Below are 24,893 nucleotides of genomic sequence, written 5' to 3'. Positions count from 1 at the left end.
GCTGCGCACCAAGGTGGTAAAAAACAGTTGGTAATTTGATAATAAAGGAGTATCAAAAGTTAGGGGAGAAGGAAGAAGGGAAATGAAGGGCAAAGATGCAATAACTGCTTGCATATCAAGGGATCCAAAGATTTTATAAAGGCATATTAATAGCATTAAGGTAATAGAGGAGTAGTGGGGAAAATTTAAAACCAAAATATGACTTAGATTCCAAATGAATCCTTTGTCTTGGTTTTTACCAAGGAGGAGGATTTTTCAAAGCTATGGTAAATGAAGAAGTTGACAAGATACTGGATGAGATCAAAATAGAAAAGAAGCACTTAAAAGGGTGTCAAATTAATATGGATAATTCACACATGCAAATGATGTAGGTGTTTTTACAAACAATCTGGAAGAAAATTAACTGTTACTTGACAAGCATGGACTCGTAAAGGAGAGTCTTTATCGATTTCTTAAATTCATAAATTAGTTGCAATCACTTGTTTTTGTTTTAAAACTTTGTAACAGGGAGGTTAGTGTAGTTGATGTTTACGTAGACTGTTCAGATGTTGATGGGTACCATCTATTGGACATCTTAGTGCTAATGGCTTTGTAACAGTAATACAAAATGTACTAAGGCAAACTGGTACGACAGGTAGCCTGCTGGTCAGAATGTGGTCCACCACGGGTTTCTATCTGTCTTGCAACTGTCTTAGTTTCCAAATACAGATGAATAAAAGTGAAAGATTTTGCAAGAAGATTTCCTCCAATCAGAGACCACTTCTCTTCAGTGTTTGCAGATAGGCTCACTGAACTTATCAACAGCAAATGGAAGAGAAAAATAGCCTCTGATAGGGACATTTGCATATCTTGCTGCTCCTGTATCTTCCTCATTCTCTGTCCTGGAACAGCATGGTTGATGGTCTGGTTGGGCTTGCTGTCAAAGAAAAGATAGTTCCTTGGTGGGGCTGTGGGCAAGGGCTGAAGAGGCCATGTAGGCCTGGGCATAAGGCATAATTGGCCCCAGTTGAGGTATTGAGCAGGCCTGGGGCTGAGGCTAGGAGCAAGATGTAGAAAAAACAAAATTTCTTTGCGAACAGGTATCTATCTGCTTTAACTGCAGTCAAATGGTACACGAGGCCTATCAAAGCAGCATAGTATTTGTTTGTTCTGAAGATTCACACCAGGGTTGACATTAACTCACTTTTTTCTCTCACCACAGATGCTGTGAGACTTGCTGAGTTTCTCCAGCATTCGTACGTGTGTGAGAGGGAGAGGCAGGGAGAGGCAGAGAGAAGGCAGTGTGGGAGGCAGTGAATGGGAGAGTTTGTGTTTGGAAGCCAAAAATGTTTATGGGTATGTTCTGGGTCAAAAGGAGCAGGTGTGTAAGTTGGTGAAGGGAAGATTGACTGCATGCATGCATGTGACCAAGGTAGAGGTGGAGAGTATGCATGCATATGCGTTGTGGGACAAAAAAGATGGATAAATGGACACCTTTCCCCTTTACCCCTGTTTCTGAAAAGCCTTATCACAAAACAGGCAGAAAGAGGAGAATAACCTGGGCTGAAAGGTAACCTGCTTCCAATCTCCACTTTTCTGTGAATTACACCGATGTCCGCTTAGAGTTTCTGCTACCAGAAGCGAGCATAAGACCAATATGAGATAAATTCCACTTAGTTTGGTGCCGGTCTTCTCATCTTTCCATGTGATCAGAACTTTGAGCTTTGTCTGTTTCTCTCTGGCTCTGTTTTCAACCAAGATGGCAAAAAACAGATAGTGACATAGATCTTTTTCTGAAGAAAGATCCTGACCCGAAGTGTCAGCTTTCTTGTTCCTCTGATGCTGCCAGGCCTGCTGTGTTCCTCCAGCTCCACACTTTGTTCTCTTGTGACATAGACTTTCTGCTTGGTGCTATTTTAATGGCCAAATTACTAATTAATGTTATCTATTTATTGTTTCTTGCTTGAAATTCAGGCTTACATTATTACAAAACTATAGCTAAGAAATTTGCTCACTACCCTGACCATCATCCCAACTCCCTCCCTATCGTTGTATTTTTCCAATTATGTGCTGACTTACTGCACCTAAAGAATTTTGTGATTCATGCATTAGGACACCTTGATCCCTCTGTATCTGAGCTTCAAAATCTCTTACCATTTCAATCATATTCTTTTTTAATCTTCCTGTCAAAATAGACCACTTCGCATTTTTCCACAATATACTACACTTGCAGGATCTTGAACCTAATAATTACTCACCTAATGATATCTCTTTGTATCTTTCTTAAGGCTTCTTCGCAACTTATTTTCCTATCTATTTTTGTGACGTGAGCAAAGTTAGCAACAATATCTTTGGTCCTTTCATTCAAGTCATTTATATAGATTGTAAAAAGTTGAGGAGCCAGCACTAATCCCTATGAAACACTGCTTGTTACATTACGCTAAATGGAAAATAACACACTTCTGATATCACACTTTCCTGTTAGCTAACCACTTTTCTGTCTGTGGCAATATGTTATCCACTGCAATGTAAACTTGTTTTTGTGTCTCAATAACATACTCCAAGGGTAAAAGACTTCGGCTATTTACCTTATCTATGCCCAACATGACTTTATAAACCTCTAATAAGGTTGCCTTGGAATGAGTCACCAGAGGAGTGGTAGAAGTGGGTACAATTTTTAAAAGACGTTTGCACAGGTACATGGATAGGAAGCGTTTAGAAGAGTATGGACCAAATGCAGGCAAATGAGCCTAGTTCAGTTTTAGAAACCTAGTCAACATGGACGAGTGGGGCCGAAGGACTTGTTCCTGTGCTTAATGACTCCATAACCTTTATGTTACACCTTATCAATGCCTTCTGAAAATCCAGGAACAGTACTTTAATGGGTTCCCTTTATCCAGAAGATATGTTACTTCCTCAGAGAACTCCAACAAATTGGAGATCATTTTCTTTTTGTAAAATCATGTTGACTCTGTCTGTCTGATTACCTTGATTTTTTTTTTAAATGCCCTGATATGAAAACTATTAATAATAAGTTTTACCATCTTCCCTGTGGCAGTTGTTAGGCTATAGTGTCCTGCCTTCTGTCCTCCTCAATCATTTTGAATAAAGGAGTTAACATTTGTTTTCCATTCTAACAGAGACTTCCCCAACTTACAGAATTTTGGAAAATTAAAAGCAAGGCACCGTGTATCGCACTGGTCAATTCTTTTAAGATCCTAGAAGGAAGTCCATCAGCACTCAAGGACATAGCAGCCTGTAGTCCCAATTTGTTCAGTCCCTGTTGATAGCAGTTTTCTTGAGTTCTTTCCTCCCTTCTATTTTTTTGATTTGTAGCTATTTTGATAATGCTCATTGTTTCTTTTACAGTGAAGACTGATGAGCAATACATTGGTTTGTCTGCCATCTCCTTATTTTTTTAATTAACTTCCCTGACTCACTTCCTATAGAACCAAAGTGCACTTGATTAACTCTTCTCCTTTTTAAGTATCTACAGGGACAGTTGCCATCAGTTTTTATATTTCTAGTTAGCTTTCCCTAGCTTAGCTGGAATGCACTGCCTCAGAGGGCAGTTGAGGAGGGAAACCCAATTCTTTCAAGTGTTCATCCAAGTACATTTTTATTGTCATACCATTCAAGGCTGTAAGCCAAGTTCTGGAATGTGGGACTAATATAGATTTAAGAGTAGTTTTAGTCTGTGCAAACTCGATGGGCTATCAGATTTTTGAGTGTTCAAAAGAGATCAACGCTGATTGTAACTTTGTAAAACTATTCTTTCTGTTCACGTAATTACCAAAGAAGGGAAAATTCTATGTTGTAATTCTGTGTTCTATTGCTTAGTGAGTCAATGTTATCCATTTCTGAATATTTATACTTCACAATTTTGCAGGGTTGAAAGGAGTAATTGAGAATATTGTTTTAATATTTTTGAGGTAAAATTCTGTTAGAAATAAAATTATGCATATGAAATTAGTGCAAGATCTCCAAGATGAATATTTTTCAGGACTTTGGTTATTATCAACTGTAAAACATGACAAAAATAAGCAACAATAAGAGGTGGGCCAAAGTTGCTAGAAGCAAGGAGCAAAACCAAGACATGCTGGAAAAAATCCATACCAAAAAGCCACAAGCCCTGCCTATGTAATTTTACGAATGGCTATGACGTAGGTTAAAGTAAAATCTCAGATTCACTTTGTTCTGTTGTATATATTTTCACTTGTACCTTCTGAGTTTCAAATTGACCACATCTGTGAATACAAGTGGGCTGTGTTAAGACATTCATTCATACAGTTTGTAATTACTGAACTGAAGAGCATTGCATGTAGTGACCAGATGGTTAAGAGTATGTTCAGGAGGGTAATCAGTGCTGGAGGCTGTGAAAGGAAGCAATTATTGTGTATGCGTCAAAGTTCCAACAAAGTTCCTTTAAATACATGAAAATTGGGCAGAGTTATTTTATGTTCTGCAAATATGGCCAAATATTTATGTGGAATTTTGATTTGTATTTTATTGTGAAGTCAAAGTTAAATACTTTAATCAGTATACTGTGAAAGACTATTTCCTACATAAAATAACAAACCATTTCATAAGAGATAGTAGGAACTGCCAATGCTGGAGAACCTGAGATAACAAGGTGTAGAGCTGGATGAACACAACAGGCCAAGCAGCATCAGAGGAGGATAGCTGATGTTTTGGGTCGAGACCCAATTTCTGAAGAAGGGTCTCGAACCTGATCCTCCGATGCTGCTTGGCCTGCTGTGTTCATCAGGTCTATTTTATAACATTGTTCTTTTAATGTTTGATGAATGGGATAAAAGTTGAAATGGTGTTAATAGTTTTGATTTATAAAGAAACTTGTATGACTGATTTTGTACATGAATTAAGATTACAGTCAGCAGATTTATTATTTAACATATTGTGCAAAATACATGCTGAATTTATTTAATATCTAAATCACTCCATTTTATCTCACTTTAAATATTTCATTTTGCAACACATCAATGTCACATTTAACCAATAAAAATGCAGGTTTTATGTTTTCCTTGAAGACTGAAAATCAATCACTGGGTTGGAATGGTGCAAGCAATAGGTAAAACTAATTTAATTTTTGACAATGTAAATAATTTTCACATTTGCAACAATTGTTTCACAATATTCCTTTCACTGTTTTGTTTTGTAGTTTTGTACCTATTCTAAGTATTTTCCCTTTTGACAGAATACTTTTCTTAAATTCTGTAGATCAGTATACAGTGTTGATGGCTGCCTGTGCTAGTAATGAGCCTGAAGAAAAAGTGGTGAAGTGTATAGAGTTGCTGTTGTCCAGAAATGCAAATCCAAATACTTTCAGCAGGTATAAACATTTACTTAAATCCATAAACTGCCTTGAGAAAGGAGATGAAGGAAGTATTCAGTCTTGCTTATAAGGTTTCTATTCTGTTTTAATCACAACTGCGCTGTTGGCGTAAGTCTCAAAGTAAATCTCAAAATGATTCCAGCAGAGGGATTTGACATGATGGGAACAGTAAAAATGATGCTGCACAGTCTTAATGTGTGCATTTACTGCCTATAATTCTACCTTCTAACAAAATGTTCGATAACTATAATTTTGAGGTGGCTTGGTAATTGCAGCAAGCAAGCACTTGAGAAACGCTCAGCTTCAAGGCCTGATACCAAGCTTAATGTTTACCATCGTTTCAATTTGACAGTGAATTTCAGAAAACTTTCTGGGTGATGACCAGGGAATACCATTTAGATCCTCCGTGGAGTTAATAGGTAGACATTGATAGATTTCTGGTCAAAGTTGCAGTGCAAATGCACGGTAACTCTGTTTGATGAGGAGCAAGAACCAGATAGAACAGTCCATAATATGTAACAGATTTTAAAACATTTGTTTGAAATCAATGATACCATGATAATCCTACATATTTATTTGTTGCTAGGAAACAGCATTAAGACTGTCAGACTGAGGAATCATTACCCTTTGCTTTGTGATCACTAAGTTTGTTGCGGTGCACCCTTGTCCATGTGTTTCTGCTCAGCACACTGCTTGTCCATGATGATTCTCTATGCTCATTCTTGGTTTTGCAACCTGTAATTCTGCTCTTAAATTGATCTTTATGAAGTTTCTTTTAAAGGAGTCAGTGATGGAGTCCATTGTTCTGTTTATATTTTGTGGGAGTTGAAGTTCTTCCAGTTTCTAATTTTAAAGTTTGTTAATTTTGCACGTTTAAATATTCTTTATCATACCTTTAAAAAAAGTGCTTCATTAAAGACATCCTGCACAATGCCTTAACTTCATTCATCCTTTCTTGCATAATCACTTCAACTTTCTAAAAAGATTCTAGGCAATGAGGTTTCTTGCGAATAGCTAGGCTTTCAAACTTGTATTAAAGGTAGTGTTTGTCTGTCTTTTCTTCCATACTGATTTTGGAGCATTTGCACGATGGACTTCCATTAGTCCACAGTAATGGGCAAAATATTGTAGTGGCTTGCCATTGCCTTCTACAGGGTGCCTAACCAGGAAACCCTGCTCTTCCCACCTGGCATCCAGTGTGTCAATAAAACTGACCATGCTATGAACATACTTTCCATGACAAGCAAATCATGGCACAGAATTTGAATCTAGAGCTTCTACCTCAAAGGTAAGGATGCTACTTCTGCATTTCACGACCTTTTCAACATAACGCACTAACACAAATGCGTTTCTTTGTATTTTGAATAGCTTTGATTGCAAAGCTCATAGAGGACCTCTGGTGGTAGACATATTTAATACATCATAAAATTTGATGGGCTTTAATCTTTTTTGTTCAATTTGGGCATCAATTCAGGCTAATCAGCATTTATTCCCTGTTCCAAATGCCCTGGAGAAGGCAGTGTACTGCCTCCTTGAACTGCTACAGTCCGCCTGCTGTAGGTTGACCCATAATGCCATCAGAGAGAATTCCAGAATTTCGACCCAGCGACCGTGAAGGAATGGCAATATATTTCCAAGTCAGGATGGTGAGTAGCTTGGAGGGGAACCTGCAGGTGGTGGTGTTCCCATGTATCTGCTGATATTGTCCTTCTAGATGGAAGTGTCGTAGATTTGGAAGGTGCTGCCTAATTATTTTTAGTGAATTTTTTTCACTGCATCTTGTAGATAGTATGCACTGCCACTACTGATTGTCAGTGGCTGAGGGAGTGAATGCTTGTGGATGTGATGCCAGTTAAACAGGCTGCTTTGCCTTGGGTATGGCTTTGATGTCAAAGACTGTCAATCCAACCTCACCTGAACACTGAAACAGTTCTTCTCCTCTTGAACAAAAGTTTGATTTGACATATTAAGGAACATTTGAACCAGTGCGTGCGCAAGAATCATATCCTGCAGTCCCATTATCCCTGTAGTTGATTTCTTAATCAAGCTTTAAGAGAACTAATTGAGTGTCTTCTTCAGGTAAAAGGAAAACACTGCTGGAAACCTGAAATAATAATATAGTTCTGGAGAAACTCAGCAGGTCTGACAGCATCTGTGGCATGAGATACAGCATTAACATTTTGAGTTTGACGTAATGCTTTTTCTCTCTCCACAGATGCTGCCAGACCTTCTCAGTTTCTGTAGCACTTTCAGTTTTTGTTACAGATAACTCACTTCAGGGCAAAATGATTTTGTTGCAGATTGTGAGTAATATGGGAATGGTAACTCATGTGAAGTCATTGAATTCAGTCATTTAGTGGATTCAAAATGGCTGCTAGACACTTGGTTCCCTTGGAAGCTCCTGGTATTGTATGTCTCTCCATAGCCATCTGCTGGCATTCATTGTTCTTTCTCTCACTAAGTTCATTCTTTTGTGTTTTTGTTCCTTTGAATCTAACAATGGGTAGATTTTATTTAAAACGTCAAAGTCAACTGTTTAAACGTCCTGTGTATAACAGCTCGAACCTTGTTCCCTAATCTTCCCTCATGAGCGTTGGTAAAGACATGAATGTGCAGTTTCTCTCGGATATGGCTTCAAATTCCTGTACGTTATTTGGGTATAAGGACCATGCTACTGCACTGGAGTATATTGGAATAAACTCAGTTTTTTAATAACCTGATTTTTTTAACTGTATAAAAGATCTGGAAAAATCCAGAATCTCCCTTCTAATTCCTGAACTCTAACAAGATGCTTTACCTGCCAGACTACACTGTTTATGCTGTTCCAACTCCAGTCTGTGATTTCCTGCTATTTTGTAATATTCTGCGTAACCTTAATCAGTGCTTCCGTGTTATGACTGAGTGACTTCAGTTTCCTGCTGAACTTGTGAATGACCATTGATTGTGCTGGATTTTTAAACTCTGTTAGTAACCAGAAAATCACCCACCTGAGGTCAAGAATAGACCTCTGCTTTTGATTTTGTGGTGTCCTTCCACACCATTGCCATCTTGCTAACTTTTCAATTGACTCTGTACATTTGCCATGTCTTTCTTCCTCCAAAATACTTCTGTCATTGCGTTCTCCAGTACTCTATATTTATGTTTTCTAATCATCCTGCTCAGAGATGTTATGACATACCTCTGGGAAAGATCGGACTTGAACTCCTGCCTCAGAGGTAGGGTTACTCCCGCTGCACCACAACAGCCTTGTTCTGTCTTTACATAGCTCCTGGACTTGACTTGCTTTAGCTGTCTCCAAACTCAGACAATTGCTCATTGGTGCTTCGTGCTGACTCTACTCGGTGATGCCAACTTGAAAAGATATAGTGAACTGAAGGTTAAGCTACTAATGTCAGACGTGGCTATATTACGTAGAGCACCAGGAGGTGCTACTGTTGTCTAATTTTCATGCAGATCTTTTGGTTAAAGGAAGACTGTTTTAAATGAGGTAGGAAGTTATGTTTTAAAATGACTGCAGAGGTTCCATACCTAATAAGAGAAGACCAGTTTTCTAAAGCAAAACCTCTGAAGTGGATTAACAGTAAATATGTCTGGATAGTTTCCCTATAGAATTTCACACTTGTCATTGTTTGACACAACTGACAAAAAACCTAAGGACAATGGTCAACCAACGCTTCATCTGAGTAAACTACTACTAGGTAAAGAGAGCCCATCAAATTTAAAGGGTGCTAAAGACTCTACTTCTGATTCACTGTCTGTTATACGGAGCTTCAATGCTCTGCATTAAATGGGCTGAATTCTGTAAAAGCCCATTTGATGGCATGGCTGTCAACAGGGTCAACTTGTATTTATCAAGTAGTAGAAAGATTAGTTTCAAGGTATAACCTCATGAATATGGTTTGCAGTTTTAAGTAGAGATGATTTGTCATTGGTACCAGGGCAATTTATTACAACCTTAAAATATAATGTTCCAACTAGCCTTTATTAATGAACACATTTACTGAATAAAATATCACCAAGAGTTAGCATAATAATAAAATGTGAGGCTGGATGAACACAGCAGGCCAAGCAGCATCTCAGGAGCACAAAAGCTGACGTTTCAGGCCTAGACCCTTCATCAGAGAGCCTCTCTGATGAAGGGTCTAGGCCCGAAACGTCAGCTTTTGTGCTCCTGAGATGCTGCTTGGCCTGCTGGGTTCATCCAGCCTCACATTTTATTATCTTGGAATTCTCCAGCATCTGCAGTTCCCATTATCTCTGACACCAAGAGTTAGCATCACTGTTTAGATTCTAAGACTGCTTAAATACAACTACTATAAATGTAATTTATTTAAAACAAAAATGCATCAACCTCAAGATTTGTATCTTTTTAAGTTTCTCTTCTGTTTGCATTCTTTTATCTCTTTTTCTTGGATATGTTTTCAGTGTGCTTGTGTTGCCTTTTGGCAAGTTCGAGCCAGATCTCATACTTTATGCAGTCCTGTTAAAAGTTGACCTTCTTAACCTGTCCTTTGGAGTTCAGCTCAGTCTGTAATTTGTCTGACTCAGATGCTCATTCTTTTAACCAGCAAGTCATCAAGAGTATAGCCAGCCATTACATTTCACATAGTAAAATGTATCCTAGTTTTATCTTTTACAGTTGTGTTTCACTTGAACACAAGATCTCACACTGATTACCAAATAATCTGTTGGTGCCAAAATGTCAACATTACAGAAATGTATTGGTTTCTTTTGTCCAGTTTTTATGAGCTGTTGGTCCACAGGAGTAAATAAATTAAATAATCGATTGTAGAAACATAAAGATTAGTAGAATGGTGAGATTGGAACCAGTGAAGCTCTACTTTTCAGAAAGCAAATATCAATTAAAAAGTATTTCTTCTCATTTATTTGGATGATTGTTTCTTTAGCTGCTACGTTGTATTAATCTGCTGTGTTTTAGTTGCAAGTTCAACTGTTTTATTCTCCCTTTCAGGAATCAGATGACCCCACTAATGTATGCAGCTAGAGAAGGACATACTCAGACTATTACACTGCTGGTTGCTCATGGCGCAGAAATAAATATTCAAGATGAAAATGGCTACACAGTATGCAACTTTGGTCAAGTCTCATTGTTAGCATTAATATTTGAAAAATACCTTTGCTTAAAAGTATCTCCACTCTTTATTTGACTGCATTTTAATGAAAGCCATTTTTGTTAAACCATAATAAAGACATTTTGCTTCGGAGGAAACATGTGAATAAGATACCAGGTTAATGTTACAGCCTCTGCATTAATTTTACATAGAGAGTCAAAGTGCGTGGTCTATAATAGACATTTCTACTCCACAAATCTTAGGCACTTACATGGGCATCTTGTCGAGGCCACCAAAGTACAGTGCTGAAGCTCATTGAGTTAGGAGCTGATAAAACATTGAAGACCAAAAACGGAGAGTCGCCAGCTGATATAGCTGAGAAAAATCATCATCCACAGGTAAAAAAAACAATATTGCAGCCGACAAATATGGAATTGGGGCTGTAATTCTCACCTGTTTCTCTGTACAAATTGGATCATCAAGATTGTGCTGTCTGAGTTTCCTGGTGATGTAACAGTAACGTTTGGCTCTGTATACAATAGATAAGGAAGTCCCAGAAGAGCAACAATAATTTCCTAAGCATTTGAATGTTTCCTGCAAACCACCAGAATCAAACCAAGTCCATAAACCCAGAGTAATTGAGAACTGATCTATCAGCTGAACAATTTGAGCTACTAATGCCTGAATTTTTGTATTCAACATTAACAATTGAAATCCGAGTCAAATGTTTAGCTGGTACAGCTGCATAATTCAGAATGTGCAATCAATAGGATTAGCAGTAAGATGGAAGTGCTTAAACATAACTGAAGCACTCCCGTGTTTAATATGTTTATTTCATTATTGTCCATGCTTAATATTAGATTTGTAACCCATAAGTTATTGTCATAGGTTTTATCTTTTGACAAAAGTTTATTAGAAATCTAAAGAAACAAATTCAAATTCAAAACTATTGTGCAGAAGTGTATAAGTGGACTATTAATAATAAACAATGTGTAATTAAGATCAGTGTTTAATTCAGTGAAATTTATAAATGCCCTTTTTTTATTTTCTTTCCAGTTAGCGTCATTACTCACAGTGACTTCAAATTCACCCTTATTGGGAAAACTGCAGAATGTATCAAAAGAGGAGGCGATTTTCAAATATGTCACAAATCATTCTAATGCCGGAAAGAACAGCAGAATATGGTAGTAGACAATGAATCCTGTGGAATAAAACAACTTGAAAAATTCTCATGGTTTATGTAGTTTCCAACTGTACTTATTTTAATGGTTTTAAATGTGCTTGAATAAATATCAGTCAGTTTAAAATAAGAAGGTATTGCACAGAAATGCTTCCAAAAGATTACTGCACATAAAGGGAAATAATTTCTTAATCCATCTTAATCCCTATTAAATAATGAATGACAAAATAGTTATAGGCAAGCACATATTTTCATAGATTTTGAGTTAGTTCACTGACTTTTAGACCTGAACAAAAGATTCCAGTATCTCTGCAATTTTTCCTGATGTTATTTTGTGTACTATAAACTTAATATTTTTCTTCTGCTTCATGCAATGGAAGGTAACGAGTTCATTTTATTTATTGAGATCTCTTTAAGCTACTTCTTTTTTTAAAAAAATTATTCTTTCACTGTTCAAAATGGTGGTCGATCATGGTGACGGTGGAAGTTTTCATTACCTTGCTGTATTTTTCACTAAAATACACATGACAATAAAATAATTCATTTATCTCAAAATCATTCATTCATAACATTCATTCATTTTAATTTGGAATGGCTCTAATGTCATATTGAATGTTTGAGACTATCAAATATGATGTGTTTCAAATCTTCCTTTTTTACTAATATACAGAAGGCTCCATGTTATTTAGGAACATAAATTTAGATATATAACAGAAATTATGGTTTAATTTGTGTGTAAAAATGATGTTTTAATCAGTGTTTTCCCATTGTGTATTAAAGTATTAATCAATTTTCACAGTTCAACTTCATATTTTGGTGATGTACAACTGTTTCTGTCTGGACTTGAACTTGAACATCTTCAAGGCCTATTTGAGGTACGTTTTATTCAATTTTTTGATAGCCAAAAGTAATTCTCTTAGCATTGATATTTTATATAGCCACCAAACTATCTGTTAAAATATCCCATGTTATTACCTTGCTTTTGTAATTTTAGTTTTTATTTTGGATAAATATCATACATTTTATGTACTCTCAAGTGCAGGTGAGTTACATTTTTAAAAGGGAAGACAATAAATATTTTTCATTATGAAGTTATAAGTTTCACAGCTTGAAATCTTTAAACCAGATACAGAATAGAAGTCCCAGATGTGGCCAATATAGAAGTTGATTTGTAAATGGTTTGCAAAAGGGTCTTAAGTTGTCAGTGAAATTGTTAATTACAATTTAACAGAACACATGATTTAATTATAATTCCTTGTGGAAATGTTAATGAGGAGAGATTTTACAAACTGTAATTGATATACATAGATAGAACATTACAGCACAGTACAGGCCCTTTGGCCCTCGATGTTGTGCCGACCTGTCATACCGATCTCAAGCCCATCTAACCTACACTCTTCCATGTACGTCCGTATGCTTATCCAATGACGACTTAAATGTGCCTAAAGTTGGCGAATCTACTACCGTTGCAGGCAAAGTGTTCCATTCCCTTACTACTCTCTTAGTAAAGAAACTACCTCTCACATCTTTTATATTTTATGATACAGTTGCAAGTTAATGTCCCTCCACCAGAGTTTAAGTCCATGCTATTGAAAATGTCTGTAAAATATACTAACTCTTTAATGTGTCTTTTTTTTTAATCTTCTGAAGGAAAATGAGATATCTTTCAGAACACTTTTGACAATTGGGAAAGAAGACCTAGAAAAGGTTTGTTAACCAATGTTTTTCTTAAGAATTATCATTTAGTTAAAAAAACTATTCTAGCCTGTGTCTTCATAATAAATGAGTAAAGAACATGTTCGTCTAATCCTGACAGTGCAGATAAAAGCTACTTGGCCCGTTGAGTCTGCACTGACCATCTGAAGAGCAGCTCAACTGGACCGATTTTTCCCACCCCAACCTCACATTAACCATGGCTAATGAACTAGTCTGCATTTCCCAGGAAACTTTGGTCATTTTAGTATGATCAATCCACCTAACCTGCACATTTTTGGACGGTTGGAGGAAACCATAACACCTGGTAGAAACCCACACAGACAAGGGGAGAACATGTAAACTCCCTACAGTCACCCAAGGCTGGCATTGAACCTGTGTCCATGGCACTGTGAGGCAGCAGTGCTAACCACTAAACCACCATGTTGCCTTATATAGTTATATATTTTCCCATTCATAATTGACTTCTGAGTTCTTTTAAATCTTTTCAATGTTGTGTTTCAATATTTGTCAATTTGCTCGTAAAACAGAAAAGAGCAAGAGTGTATAGATTTAAAGTGATCTGCAATTGAAGCATGGGAGATTTTTCACACAACGCATGGTTAAGTTGTGTACGTATGAATGAATGAATATGCTTTGTTGTCACTTGTATTCCAGTACAAGAGTACAGTGAAACGTTTTTACAACAGCTGCCTTTTAAAAGCACCATCTTAAATTCACGTACCTAGTGACAGATCGTCCAGAGTAAAAAACAATAGTTTTATGATACAAAAGAAGGTTAAAAGCACAGCAGTAGATGTACTTAGTGTCTAAGAATAAGGTAGAAATGAGCTAGATATAACAATACCTGGAAATATGGTAGAGGCAGGTTCAATTGAGGCATTCAAGAGGGTATTTGATAATTATTTGGCAAGAAATAGTGTGCAAGGATAAGGGGAAAATGCAGGAGATTGGCTTTGGGAAGTAGAACTGGTGTAAGCATGATGGACCAAATGGCCTCATCCCGTGCCATAACAATAACAATTCTGTTACACTGTGAACGCACTGACCCTAGTATTGCAACCAGGATAAGGGGGATGTTACCTAACTAACATCTGAACAGCTAGAGTGCGTGCCACCATAGGTATTATTTATAATTCCCATTATAGTAGGACATTAAAATTATGACAGTCTTTAGTTTCTTGACCTTATTTGCAAGGCTTGAACCACATTTGCAATGGTCTTTGATCAGAACTGCACCATTTGTTTTGTCTTAATGTGTCATAATGTGTCTATCCATTCTTCAGATGATTGATCATTTATTTGTGATATTGTTCTATTAGGATGTCATTTAATAACGAGAGCCACCTGTAATCAGTATGGCTAACATGAATGCTATGAGCATGTTATGTGCACAAGAGAGCTGCATATAACATTTGGGTGGTAATTTGTGAGAAATTATCTGTTAATCAAAATGGGTTATAACTTTTCTTTTGTTCATTCATGGTATGTGTCTGTTGTTGGTTGGGCCAGCCTTTATTGCTCAACCCTGTTGTCCTTGAAGAGATTGTAGTGAGCTGCATTCTTGAACCTCTGCAGCCCATTGGTGTTGGTAGACCCACAACGCCATCAGAAGGAGAGTTCCTGGATTTTAACCCAGCAACACTGAAGGCTTGGCGATATTTTTCCAGGTCAGAATGGTAAATGACCTTGATGGAAACTTGAATATGATGGTGTCTGGATGTATTTGCTACCTTTGACCTTCCAGTTGGTAATGAGCATTGGTTGAGAAGTTGCTATCTATGCAGTCTTGGTGAATTTCTTGTAGATGGTACGCAGTGGTACTACTGAGTGATGCTGGTGGAATTAGTAAATGTTTGTGGATGTGGTGCCTATCAAGTGGCTGCTTTTTTTTAATGGATGGTATCAAGTTTATTGAGGGTTGTTTGTAGCTGCATTCATCCAGGAAAATGAGGAATACTCCATTACATTCCTGACTTATGCCTTGTAGATGGTGAACAGGCTTCAGAGAGTCAGAAGGTGAGCTATTGTGTACAGAACTTTGAGCCTCAGACCTGCTGTTATAACCATTGTTTTTGTGTGTCTAGTACAGTTCAATTTCAGGTCAATGTAAGCCCCCGAGATATTGAAAGCAGAGAATTCAGTGGTGATAATTCCATTGAATCCCCATGGGCAATGGTGAAATTCTGTCTTGCTGGAGATGGTCATTGAATGGAGCCTAGTGCCATGAATGTCTCTTACTACTTGTCAGCCCAAACCTGAATATTGTCCAAGGTTTGCTATATTTGAGCCTAGACTGCTTAAGTATCTGAGGAGTGATGAATGGTGCTGAACATTGTGCAAATATCACCTTATGGTGCAGTGAAGTTCACCGACATAGCAACTGAAGCTGGTTAAGACCAAGATATTGCCCTAAAGAACTCATGCAGAGATGCCCTAGAACTGAAACAAATACTGTGCATCTGTATTCTCTCTACAACTTATATATTCCAGCCAATAATTGACCATGGGTGCTTCAGTATGTATTCACAGTTCCTAATGTGGAAAATTTTTGTCGGGCATGTAATGATAGCCTTTACCCAGTTTTTCATGTAAAGAAGAAACAAGTATCCTGTAACTGTCTTACTTGCACTGAGGTTGGGTGAAAGTAAAGTAACAACTTGGCAGTCTTCTATTTTGTACGTCAATGGTTTGGGCTATGATAATCAACTGAATAAAAAGCTGATGTAACAGAGCTCCACTCTGGCCTAGCAGTTTCCTGTTGTATTTGCTGCACCTGAAGGCTTTCAGCTAACAAGGTGCAGAATTCACTGACCTCTGATTTTTTCTGGGACCTCTTCTCAACCAGCTAAGTTTTTAATTTCTGTTCACCTCTTTTGATCTGTTTCCAAATAGTCAGCCAGCAGAGGCTACAGCTGTCAACAACTGTCTCCCAATTGTCAATGTCAGGATCCACTATCATCTTACCTCACTTGCAGATGTACTTTTCACAGACCTATGAATACTGTGGAGGTCATGATTCAGTGGCCAGCTCATTGTACAGAAGGTCTTTGGGTCGTTGATGGAGTGGGCAGATAGGTGGCAAGTGAGATCCAATGCAGAAAAGTGTAAGGTGATGCACTTTGGTCTGAAGAACATTGAAAGGCCATATAAAATAGGGGATGCAAGTCTAAGGGGTTTGCAGGAGCAGAAGGACCTATATGTTCAGAGATCACTGCTTGTAGTAAATGAATCCATGCATACCTTTTTGATTGATCTATCCAATATCCTCCCCAGTTAGATAAATCTGATCAGCATTTAGAGGCAGAAGAATAATTTGCTTCGATATCACCTGAGAGAAAGAAACTGGTAGTATCAGTATGTTCAAATAACTGTGTTAGACTGCTGAATAGCAAGCTGAGAATGTATAATGCTTTTAATCATTTCAGACTGTCAGATGCTTTATCCAATCTATATGATTGTTTGGGTAAGTTATTTGATTTCTGTATTGTGAATCCAGAAAAGCACTTCAATAAGAAACGCTGAGGAAGATATCAATTATAAGGTATTTGTTTAAATATTAATTGAAAGAAAATATAAAGTTTCCATCTACTACTTGGTTAAATTAGCTTATTCTTCAATGTTTTATAAAATTTTATGAGACACTTTGCAAGGCTGTTTAATTTAGTTCATCTGCTTACTCTGATCATGTTTGATTTTGACAGTATTTTTCTGCATTTTGCCCTTTATCCTGATTTTTTTCAATATTATGAAGGAGCAAGCAATGATAGTATCCCCTTGATTTTTTTTTACTTTTAGTTGGCAGCTGCCAGTATAATCATGCAATTCAAGGCAATAACACTAACCACACAGTGAATGGAGTGTATTTTTTCTCTTTCACATTTATGTTTTCAATTTCTCCACGGTCACCAAAACTGAACAGTTAAGTGAGAGGACACTCAATGTATATCAATAAAACATTTTTATTTTACATCCCATGAATGGAAAAGCCACTATTAATTTATTTTAAATTGTCTTCCATCGTCTGTAACTCATTCAGGCATCCTGAAAGGATTCTAGTCTGTCTCTTTATCTTGCTGCCCTAAGAATTTAACCTCCAGAGAGCAATGTTTAAGTCAGTCATAACATGATTAACAAATATTACATTGATGCCCACAGGCCTCTCCCTGTGACAGTTTAGTCATGTATCCCAAAAAGCTGTTAATTACCTGGAAAAAGCTTAATTTGTTTTAAATTTGTCAAGGTTTCAATTACAAAAGGGTTTGCCATTTACTGGGAGACTGTTTTCTATTGCACTAAATGCATGCTACAGTTGAATTTTGGGACAGGAAGGGAATTTCATAAGTTTGATGTCTGCCTGAACATCTGTGAGCATTAACTTATCACTCAATAACTTTAAATGCTGAATTAGATTTTAAATAAACACAAGCAATTTCCTATCATTATGTACTCTGTTCACCAAACGTTTGTTGGAAACTGTACACAGTTCAATATCTGGGTCTAAAAACACTGCCTTGCACTGTACTGAAGTCATTTAAACTGTCTGTGGCTAACAGCCTATAAACTAGTCAAAATTTTACAGTTGATGATTTGACACATAATTGAATCATTAAGCTCACAAGATTTCTTGATACTGTTTCTAATACCACAAATAATGTTTTTTCAATGGTCAAGTGGACAAAATTGTTCTCACTTCAGTGACCATGCTAAAAATCACTGAAAAAACAAAGCTTTCAGCTTACAGATATGTTTCATTGTGTTTGAATGTCTCTTGTCACATTTGAGCTGCATTTAAACCCATTTCAGTTCTACCAAGCGATAACAAGATGTAGAGCTGGATGAATACAACAGATCAAGCAGCATCAGAGGAGCAGGAAGGCTGACGTTTGGGCCTAGACCCTTCTTCAGAGGGTCTAGGCCTGAAACATCAGCCTTCCTGCTTCTCTGATGCTACTTGGCTTGCTCTGTTCATCCACCTCTAAACCTTGTTATCTCAGATTCTCCAGCATCTGCAGTTCCTACTATCTCTGAATCAATCCTACCAATAAGTTTTCTGGAAACATTGACCATAAAAAGCCATTTGTTCAACTGAGCTCTTACTTTCCGAAGATTTATCATGTACTGAACCGTATTTAATTTTAAAAAGGAAATTTCTGCAAATCTTCTCCCTGTTAAAATGCCTCTGCATCCCCATATATTTAGTATACCATCCAGACTTGAACTATCTCACCATTCCTTCATTGTTGTTGGGTCAGCATCCTGGAACCCCCCCTCCCAGTAGCATTGTAGGTGATCATATGTTAGAAGTTCTGCAGATTTTCAAGAAGCTCCTTCTCCTGGGCAAAGGATGGATAATATACACTGCCTGAGCCAGTGACATCTACATTCTTTGCACAAATCAAAGGGCAACTTGCACTTAGCAGCATTCACATATTAAATTTTGAAAGTAGTTTCACTCTTAAAAATGAATCTTGTTTGATTTGGCCATCTTTGAGCAAATGAGACCAGACTACTCAGTACTCTGGTCTTTCAGGAGACTAATGTACCCTTATCTTTTCAGCGTTACCAACTGTCTCCAAAAAAAGCTTTCTTTTGTTATCTTTGTCTCTATTTCCAACAATAAAACATTTCCTTCCTCCTCCCTAGGATTTGATCATCATCAAATTATTTCTGGTTTTTCTCTAACCATTTCCACATGCCCACCAAACCAATCACAATTGTGTTGAAAGAAAAGGTGCAACATCTGAGGAGAGGGAGATATTTACAAGGAAAACCAGTTTGCTGACCAGTAAAAGACTTTGGGTGGTCAGTGATTAGTATGAATGGGATCATGGGTAAGGTGGGCTTGAGGGAGGGCATGGTAAGGAGTGGGGAGTAGCAGAGAAGTGTGAGATGAGGAGAAACTAGAAAAAAGCAAGAGTTTGGAGTTTGAGCAAAGAAAGCTAATGTACTTGCATACATTAATAATGAACAGCAAGCAACACCTTGATCAATGTGTCAGTGTGTCCCTGTGCACAGATGAAACAGGAATTAATCTCTCTATAACTTGTTTGAGTAACTATTTCACTTGAATAATCATTATAGCATTTATTGACCATTGCAGTTGGCAGAGCCCTACTGTTGAATATTATTCTGCTTTGTATTTCAAGGTAAAAACTTCAATATTGCCAGTATCCTGTTATGCATCAGTGTAGACATAATGAGCCAAATGGCCGCCTCCTACACCGTAACAATTCAATGATTATGTTTTATTCTAGGATCAAACATTCCGCTGGTAGCTGTCATGGTAGATAATTCTTTCTCATTTAAATGACCACTTAGCATTCTTCAAGTGTGAGCTTGGACAGTTAAACCTAGATTTTCAGATCAGAGTTTGAGTCAAAGCAGAAGGAAAATCTTGCTAAGTTAATTAGACGTCCAGAAGAGTATTTGATTTCATACTTATCACATTTCCAAGCAGTACTGCAGACTTTTAGAAAACTTAGCTATAATATTTTAGTTTCACTGCATTTATTCCTTCATATTCTTTCAGACCTTTTTGTAAACAGGCTGACCTGACATTGTATTCTGATCCTTAGACGGTAACTCTTAACAATTTTCTGATTATTTTTGTCCTCGTGTCTTGAAAGAGAAAATTTTAGCTTCATGGTGCTTGAGACCTTGTATCTCTGTATATAATTTTATATAGAATGGTTTAGTATATATTTTCTTCACTGCCATCATAATTACCATTTCATCTAAGCCATGATATATCTGTTGCACTTGCCATTCATTTCATAAGAATTACAAATACCTCAAATTAAATTAGAGAATTTATTGGAGTTTAAAAGACACTTTGAGGTTTTGGAGTAGATTTGTAGCTCGGGTTGTGGATGTTGTGGTTGGTTGGCTCACCGAGCTGGTTTGTTGTTCTACAGAAGTTCCATTACCCTGCTGGGTAACATCATCGGTGCAGCCTCTGATGAAGAGCCGTTGTATTTTCCCGCCTGGTTTTTAAATTCGGCAGTCCATTGAGCTGGATTACCTCACTTCCGGTTTCCCTTCACAATTGACTGTGTATGGGGTTGAGTTCTATGTGTTTGTTGATGGCTTTTTTGTGGAGTACCAGGCTTCTAGGAACTCGTGTGCCTGTCTCTGCTTTGCTTGTGACAGGATCTTGGTGTTGTCCCAATCGAATTAGTGGTTCTCCTTATCCATGTGGTTAGGACATTAAAAGGCATTTGGATAAGTCAATGAATAGGCAAGGTTTGGAGGTACATGGGTCAAGCGCAAAGCAGGTGGGACTAATTGAGTTTGGGAACATGGTGGCCGTGGACTGGTTGGATCAAAGTGTCTGTTTCCATGCTGTATGACTGTGACAGATTTATCTTGGGGCTAAGAATCAGCGAGCAAGAGTTAAAAACATTGTCTCAAATTAGAAGACAACCCATGCCCATGACAGTTGTTGATGATGAGAGGTGAAGAGATAGGGAAGAGGATTGAAGAAGGTCATAATAGAGAAGAGAAATGGAGTTGTTATCGTTTCGTCTCCTGGAAGAATGGATAGCTTTGCAAGGTGAATGAGGAATTTAGGGAATCAAGCTGTAGCCCATACTTGGTAGGAAAGATCTTGTTGCAGACAAGAGCATCAAAGGTGGTGGAAGTGTTCAAACAAACTGCTGACTACAGAAGTATTGTTGCAAATGGATGGGTAGTTAAAAATTTGGAAGCACGTTTTTCCAGTGATTGAAGAATCCTTTTCAGGTGGGCACAGGGCCTTTGGTTGGAAGGAAGTGAAGGCATATGGATGGTGAAGCATTTAAAGAAGTGATCAGCAATGGCCTAATCAATTTTATTTATTCAACCAATGTGGTCATGCATACAAGCCCAATAATTGCTGTCTTTCTCTCATTGTTCTTCAAAAAGCAGTTGCCTTGCTTTTGTTCACTGAAGTCTTTATGTGAAAATACTTTCACAGTGCTATTTAATTTTGACCCTGTGATGTTGAAAGGAACCACTTTATACATCCAAGTCAAGGTGGTATATTACTGGAGAATGTGTGGTTCTAGTGCGGAGATAGGGTAGGGATGACAGTCAGTGATCTGTGCGTTATTGTTTGAGGTGCAGATGGAGAAACATTAAGTTGCTTTAGTGAACCTTATAAATAAAACTTGCAGTAGCTATGGTGTAACAGAACCAGAAATTATGGAAAGGTTGAAGGGGTGACCTTGATTATGGGTGGAAGAGTCTGTATGAATGGAAACCTTTAGGGAGGACAGGAAGGCAATGATATCAGCAAAAGTTAAGCAGAGCTAAATAGAAGATTGAAATCATTGAGGATCAGTCCACCTCTCAGTGCAGAGGGCAGTAAAAAAGGTTAAATATGATAAATGCAGAATCAAGTTTCTTAACAGTAATTTTTTAACAGAAACATTATTTATTACCATGACAAATTAAGCATTCTAACTGAAAGTTGATACAAATGTGTAATATTCATTTTATTAAAGGTAATTACAAAATTATTTGCCTACGAATCACTTTGTGTACACTTGCCCTGAGAAAACCTAATGAAATGTGAAAATACATCTCACAGTTGTTGATTTATAGAGAAATATGAAAAAATGCATTAACTTAGTGAGAATTGTTGACATTTAATTCTAATGTAGATTAAAATTACTGATCCTGATGACCAACGGAAAATTTTGGAAGCAGTTTGTGAAATGCAGCCAGAAGATCTACAAGTTGCTCAGTTACCTTCACTGGACAATTTTGATTGCAGGTAATACAGATAATGAAAGGAAAAGCTTTTTTTAAAAGTAAAAGGTAAGAAAGATACTTTTCTAACTGTGTAGTCGCAGTTTTAGACAAAAAGTGATGTATTGCCAAACTACCATTATATTTTGTTGCAGTCCTGCACTTTATAATTTATTTTAACCTCAAACTGTGTAATGCTGTTAGTTTAAAAAGGCACAAAAATAAGCAAGTGTTGCATTGTTTGAGGTACCATATTTTAGAACATTCAAATGTCTGAAGACATACTTAACATATCCAATGGCATATTTGAAAAAATTAATAAGGCAGGATGTTTTGCCAGTAAACTAATGAGCACTCCTTATTTACTTTAAAAAACGTGAGAGAACCTTCTTTTGTTTGTGGGACAGTCAGTTGCCATGGTTTCTTACATAATGGTACATGTTGTAACTTCAAAAGCAGGTTATTGGTTGTGAGCACTTTCAGATGTTCCAAGAAAATTGTTCTATACAAATGCAAGTTTATTTTTTTTTAATTCAGCGAATAACTAAGGCTATTGTAGGAAGTAGACCAGATACCTTTTACTTGCTAAGATAACAAGGTGTAGTGCTGGATGAACACAGCAGGCCAAACAGCATCAGAGGAGCAAGAAAGCTGACGTTTCGGGTCTAGACCCTCCTTCAGAAAATTTACTTCCTTTAAATGAGTAGATTTAGCTGATGATGCAGCTCAAAATAATGAGCGAATCCACCTGGGAAAATTCACTCGAGGGTGACATTCAAAGAAAAATTGTCATCGTAAGTTGAATGGAGAGAAATGATGAGCTGCTTCTCCAGTCACAGACTGGTTTTCTATTTCTTTCTTGATGCTGATAGGTTTACTGGTTGTAATAAAGTAGAGCGGACCTCCCTCTGGTAATTAAAACTGAATTCCCAGGGAGTAGTACCTCGCCTTATTATCTGTTAAAAGAGCCCCCAATCTGTTATAACGGAGTGGTTAATTAAAAATAACCCCCGACATACACTCTTTGTAATTAACAAGTAACAGTTTATTTATCCAACTCTAACAGTGAACAAATTAGCTAAACTATTAACAAACTAACTACTAACAATTCCAGAATAAAACAAGATTATAATGGTGTGCTGTTCCAATAAATACAAGTTACACTTGTATAAAATGAAATAAAAGAGTTATATTTTAGTCTGTAGAAATTACAGCCAGATTGTGTGTTTTCCGGATTGTTCTGTGCCTTCTCTGACAAATTCTTTTGTCAGGAACACTAACTACTCTCGCTGTAAGTACCTTTAATTTAGATGGAGCTTACTGTAAGGGATAGAGAACTCTTTGAGAGCCAGCGATTCCTTTAGAGCTGAGAGCTGTTCCCTTGACAGATGACAATTAGCTCTCCACTGATTTTGCAACTGTCCCCGTCTTTTACACCCTTGATGACAAATCAGTTTCTTACAATAGAATTGGCCCTAGGTTGTCAAAACCATCAGATTTAAACTTAATTGGTTTTTAGTCTCTAAATGCCTGGTTTAAATTAATTGGCTAAATCAAAACTTGTTGTCTTGATAACGAAACAAAACTGCGGCTTGGCCTGCTAACCATCCAGCCTTTGATGCAAATGTTACAGTTCAGGTGCCCTGTGCACCTGCAAACCCACAAGCTGCCCACAGACGTTGTTTAATATCCAAGCCTAGAAAACGCACATCACACTGCTTTTCCCCCTATCAGTTTGTAAACATCAATATTTTACAAACACCAACTTTTAGCATCCTTCCTTCCAGTCCATAAGTACTCTGCTCAACTTTGCACCAAACCCAGATGACTGGTTGGAGGAGCAGCAAGTAGTTTCTTCTCTTTATTCATTCGTGGGGGTGAGGGCATTGCTGGCCAGGCAGCATTTATTGCCCATCCCTAATTGTCTAGAGGGCAGTTAAGAGTTAATCACATTGCTGTGGGTCTGGAGTCACATGTAGGCCAGACCAGGTAAGGAACATTAGTGAACCAGATGGGTTTTTCCCAACCATCAGCAATGGATTTATGATATTAATTTCACTGTTGATTCCAGATAATTATTGAATTTAAATTCCACTGTCTGCTGTGGTGTGATTTGAACCGGGTCTCCAGAACGTTATTTGGGTCTCTGGATTAATAGTCCTACGATAATACCACCAGACCATTGCCTCCTCCCCCCCCCAACCCAAGTTAAGTATGTAAGTTTTGGCAGTGAGGAAATTATCACGAGAGCATCCACCCAAGGAAGGTAGGAGGCAGATTGGAGGCTACAGAGAAGGTGGGAGAAGAAAAGGAAGGCTCCTGGATTGTTGGGGATTTACACATACTACAAAGATGAGGGTGGGAAGGAAATGCTATGGTAGATGAGGGAAGGCATACTGCTAGGAAAGCAGGGGGCCAGGGAGGCTGCAAGCAAGATGGGGGCAGAGACAGGACAACATTAAGGAAGCTACGAGGGAGGATGCAAGGAATGCGAGGGATGGAGAGACAGAGGAGGCAAAGAAGGTGGAACAGCGGGGGAGAAAGAAAGGTTAGGGAGATCAGATAGGCACTGAGGAAGGTAGGAGAGACAGGACTGCTGTGCCCCAGATGTAGAGACACTATGTGCCTCAAAACTCCTAGACAACAATTCTATGTTGATGGTTTCTTAGGTTTTGGAGTAGATTTGTAGATCGAGTTTTGGGTGTTGAGGTTGGTCGGCTCACCGAGCTGATTTCTTGTTTCACAGGTGTTTCGTTACCATGCTTGGTAACATCCTCAGTGCCGCCTCCGATGAAGCATAGGTGTGTTTTCCCACCTGGTTTTTAGACCAGGTACTGAACTTCCCAGCAGATACATACGAAGC

The 24,893-nt window shown here is 37.7% G+C and overlaps 1 protein-coding gene across 2 annotated transcripts in view; it reads left to right on the top strand.

The window, feature by feature from the left end:
- Window positions 1-24,893, top strand: part of asz1 (ankyrin repeat, SAM and basic leucine zipper domain containing 1) — a 142,546-nt gene that overhangs the window by 95,949 nt on the left and 21,704 nt on the right. For both annotated transcript variants that reach the window (XM_048549306.2, XM_048549305.2), the window contains exons 4-10: window positions 5,218-5,329; window positions 10,305-10,416; window positions 10,668-10,802; window positions 11,461-11,588; window positions 12,384-12,459; window positions 13,235-13,291; window positions 21,943-22,055. In XM_048549306.2, coding sequence (XP_048405263.1) covers window positions 5,218-5,329; window positions 10,305-10,416; window positions 10,668-10,802; window positions 11,461-11,588; window positions 12,384-12,459; window positions 13,235-13,291; window positions 21,943-22,055 — 733 coding nt within the window. The remainder of the gene's footprint in view (window positions 1-5,217; window positions 5,330-10,304; window positions 10,417-10,667; window positions 10,803-11,460; window positions 11,589-12,383; window positions 12,460-13,234; window positions 13,292-21,942; window positions 22,056-24,893) is intronic.

The sequence above is a fragment of the Stegostoma tigrinum genome, chromosome 18 (genome assembly GCF_030684315.1).
Source record: "Stegostoma tigrinum isolate sSteTig4 chromosome 18, sSteTig4.hap1, whole genome shotgun sequence".
Classification (NCBI taxonomy): Eukaryota; Metazoa; Chordata; class Chondrichthyes; order Orectolobiformes; family Stegostomatidae; genus Stegostoma; species Stegostoma tigrinum.
Note: the sequence above shows the minus strand (reverse complement) of the source record. Positions and strands in the feature narration are given on the sequence as shown.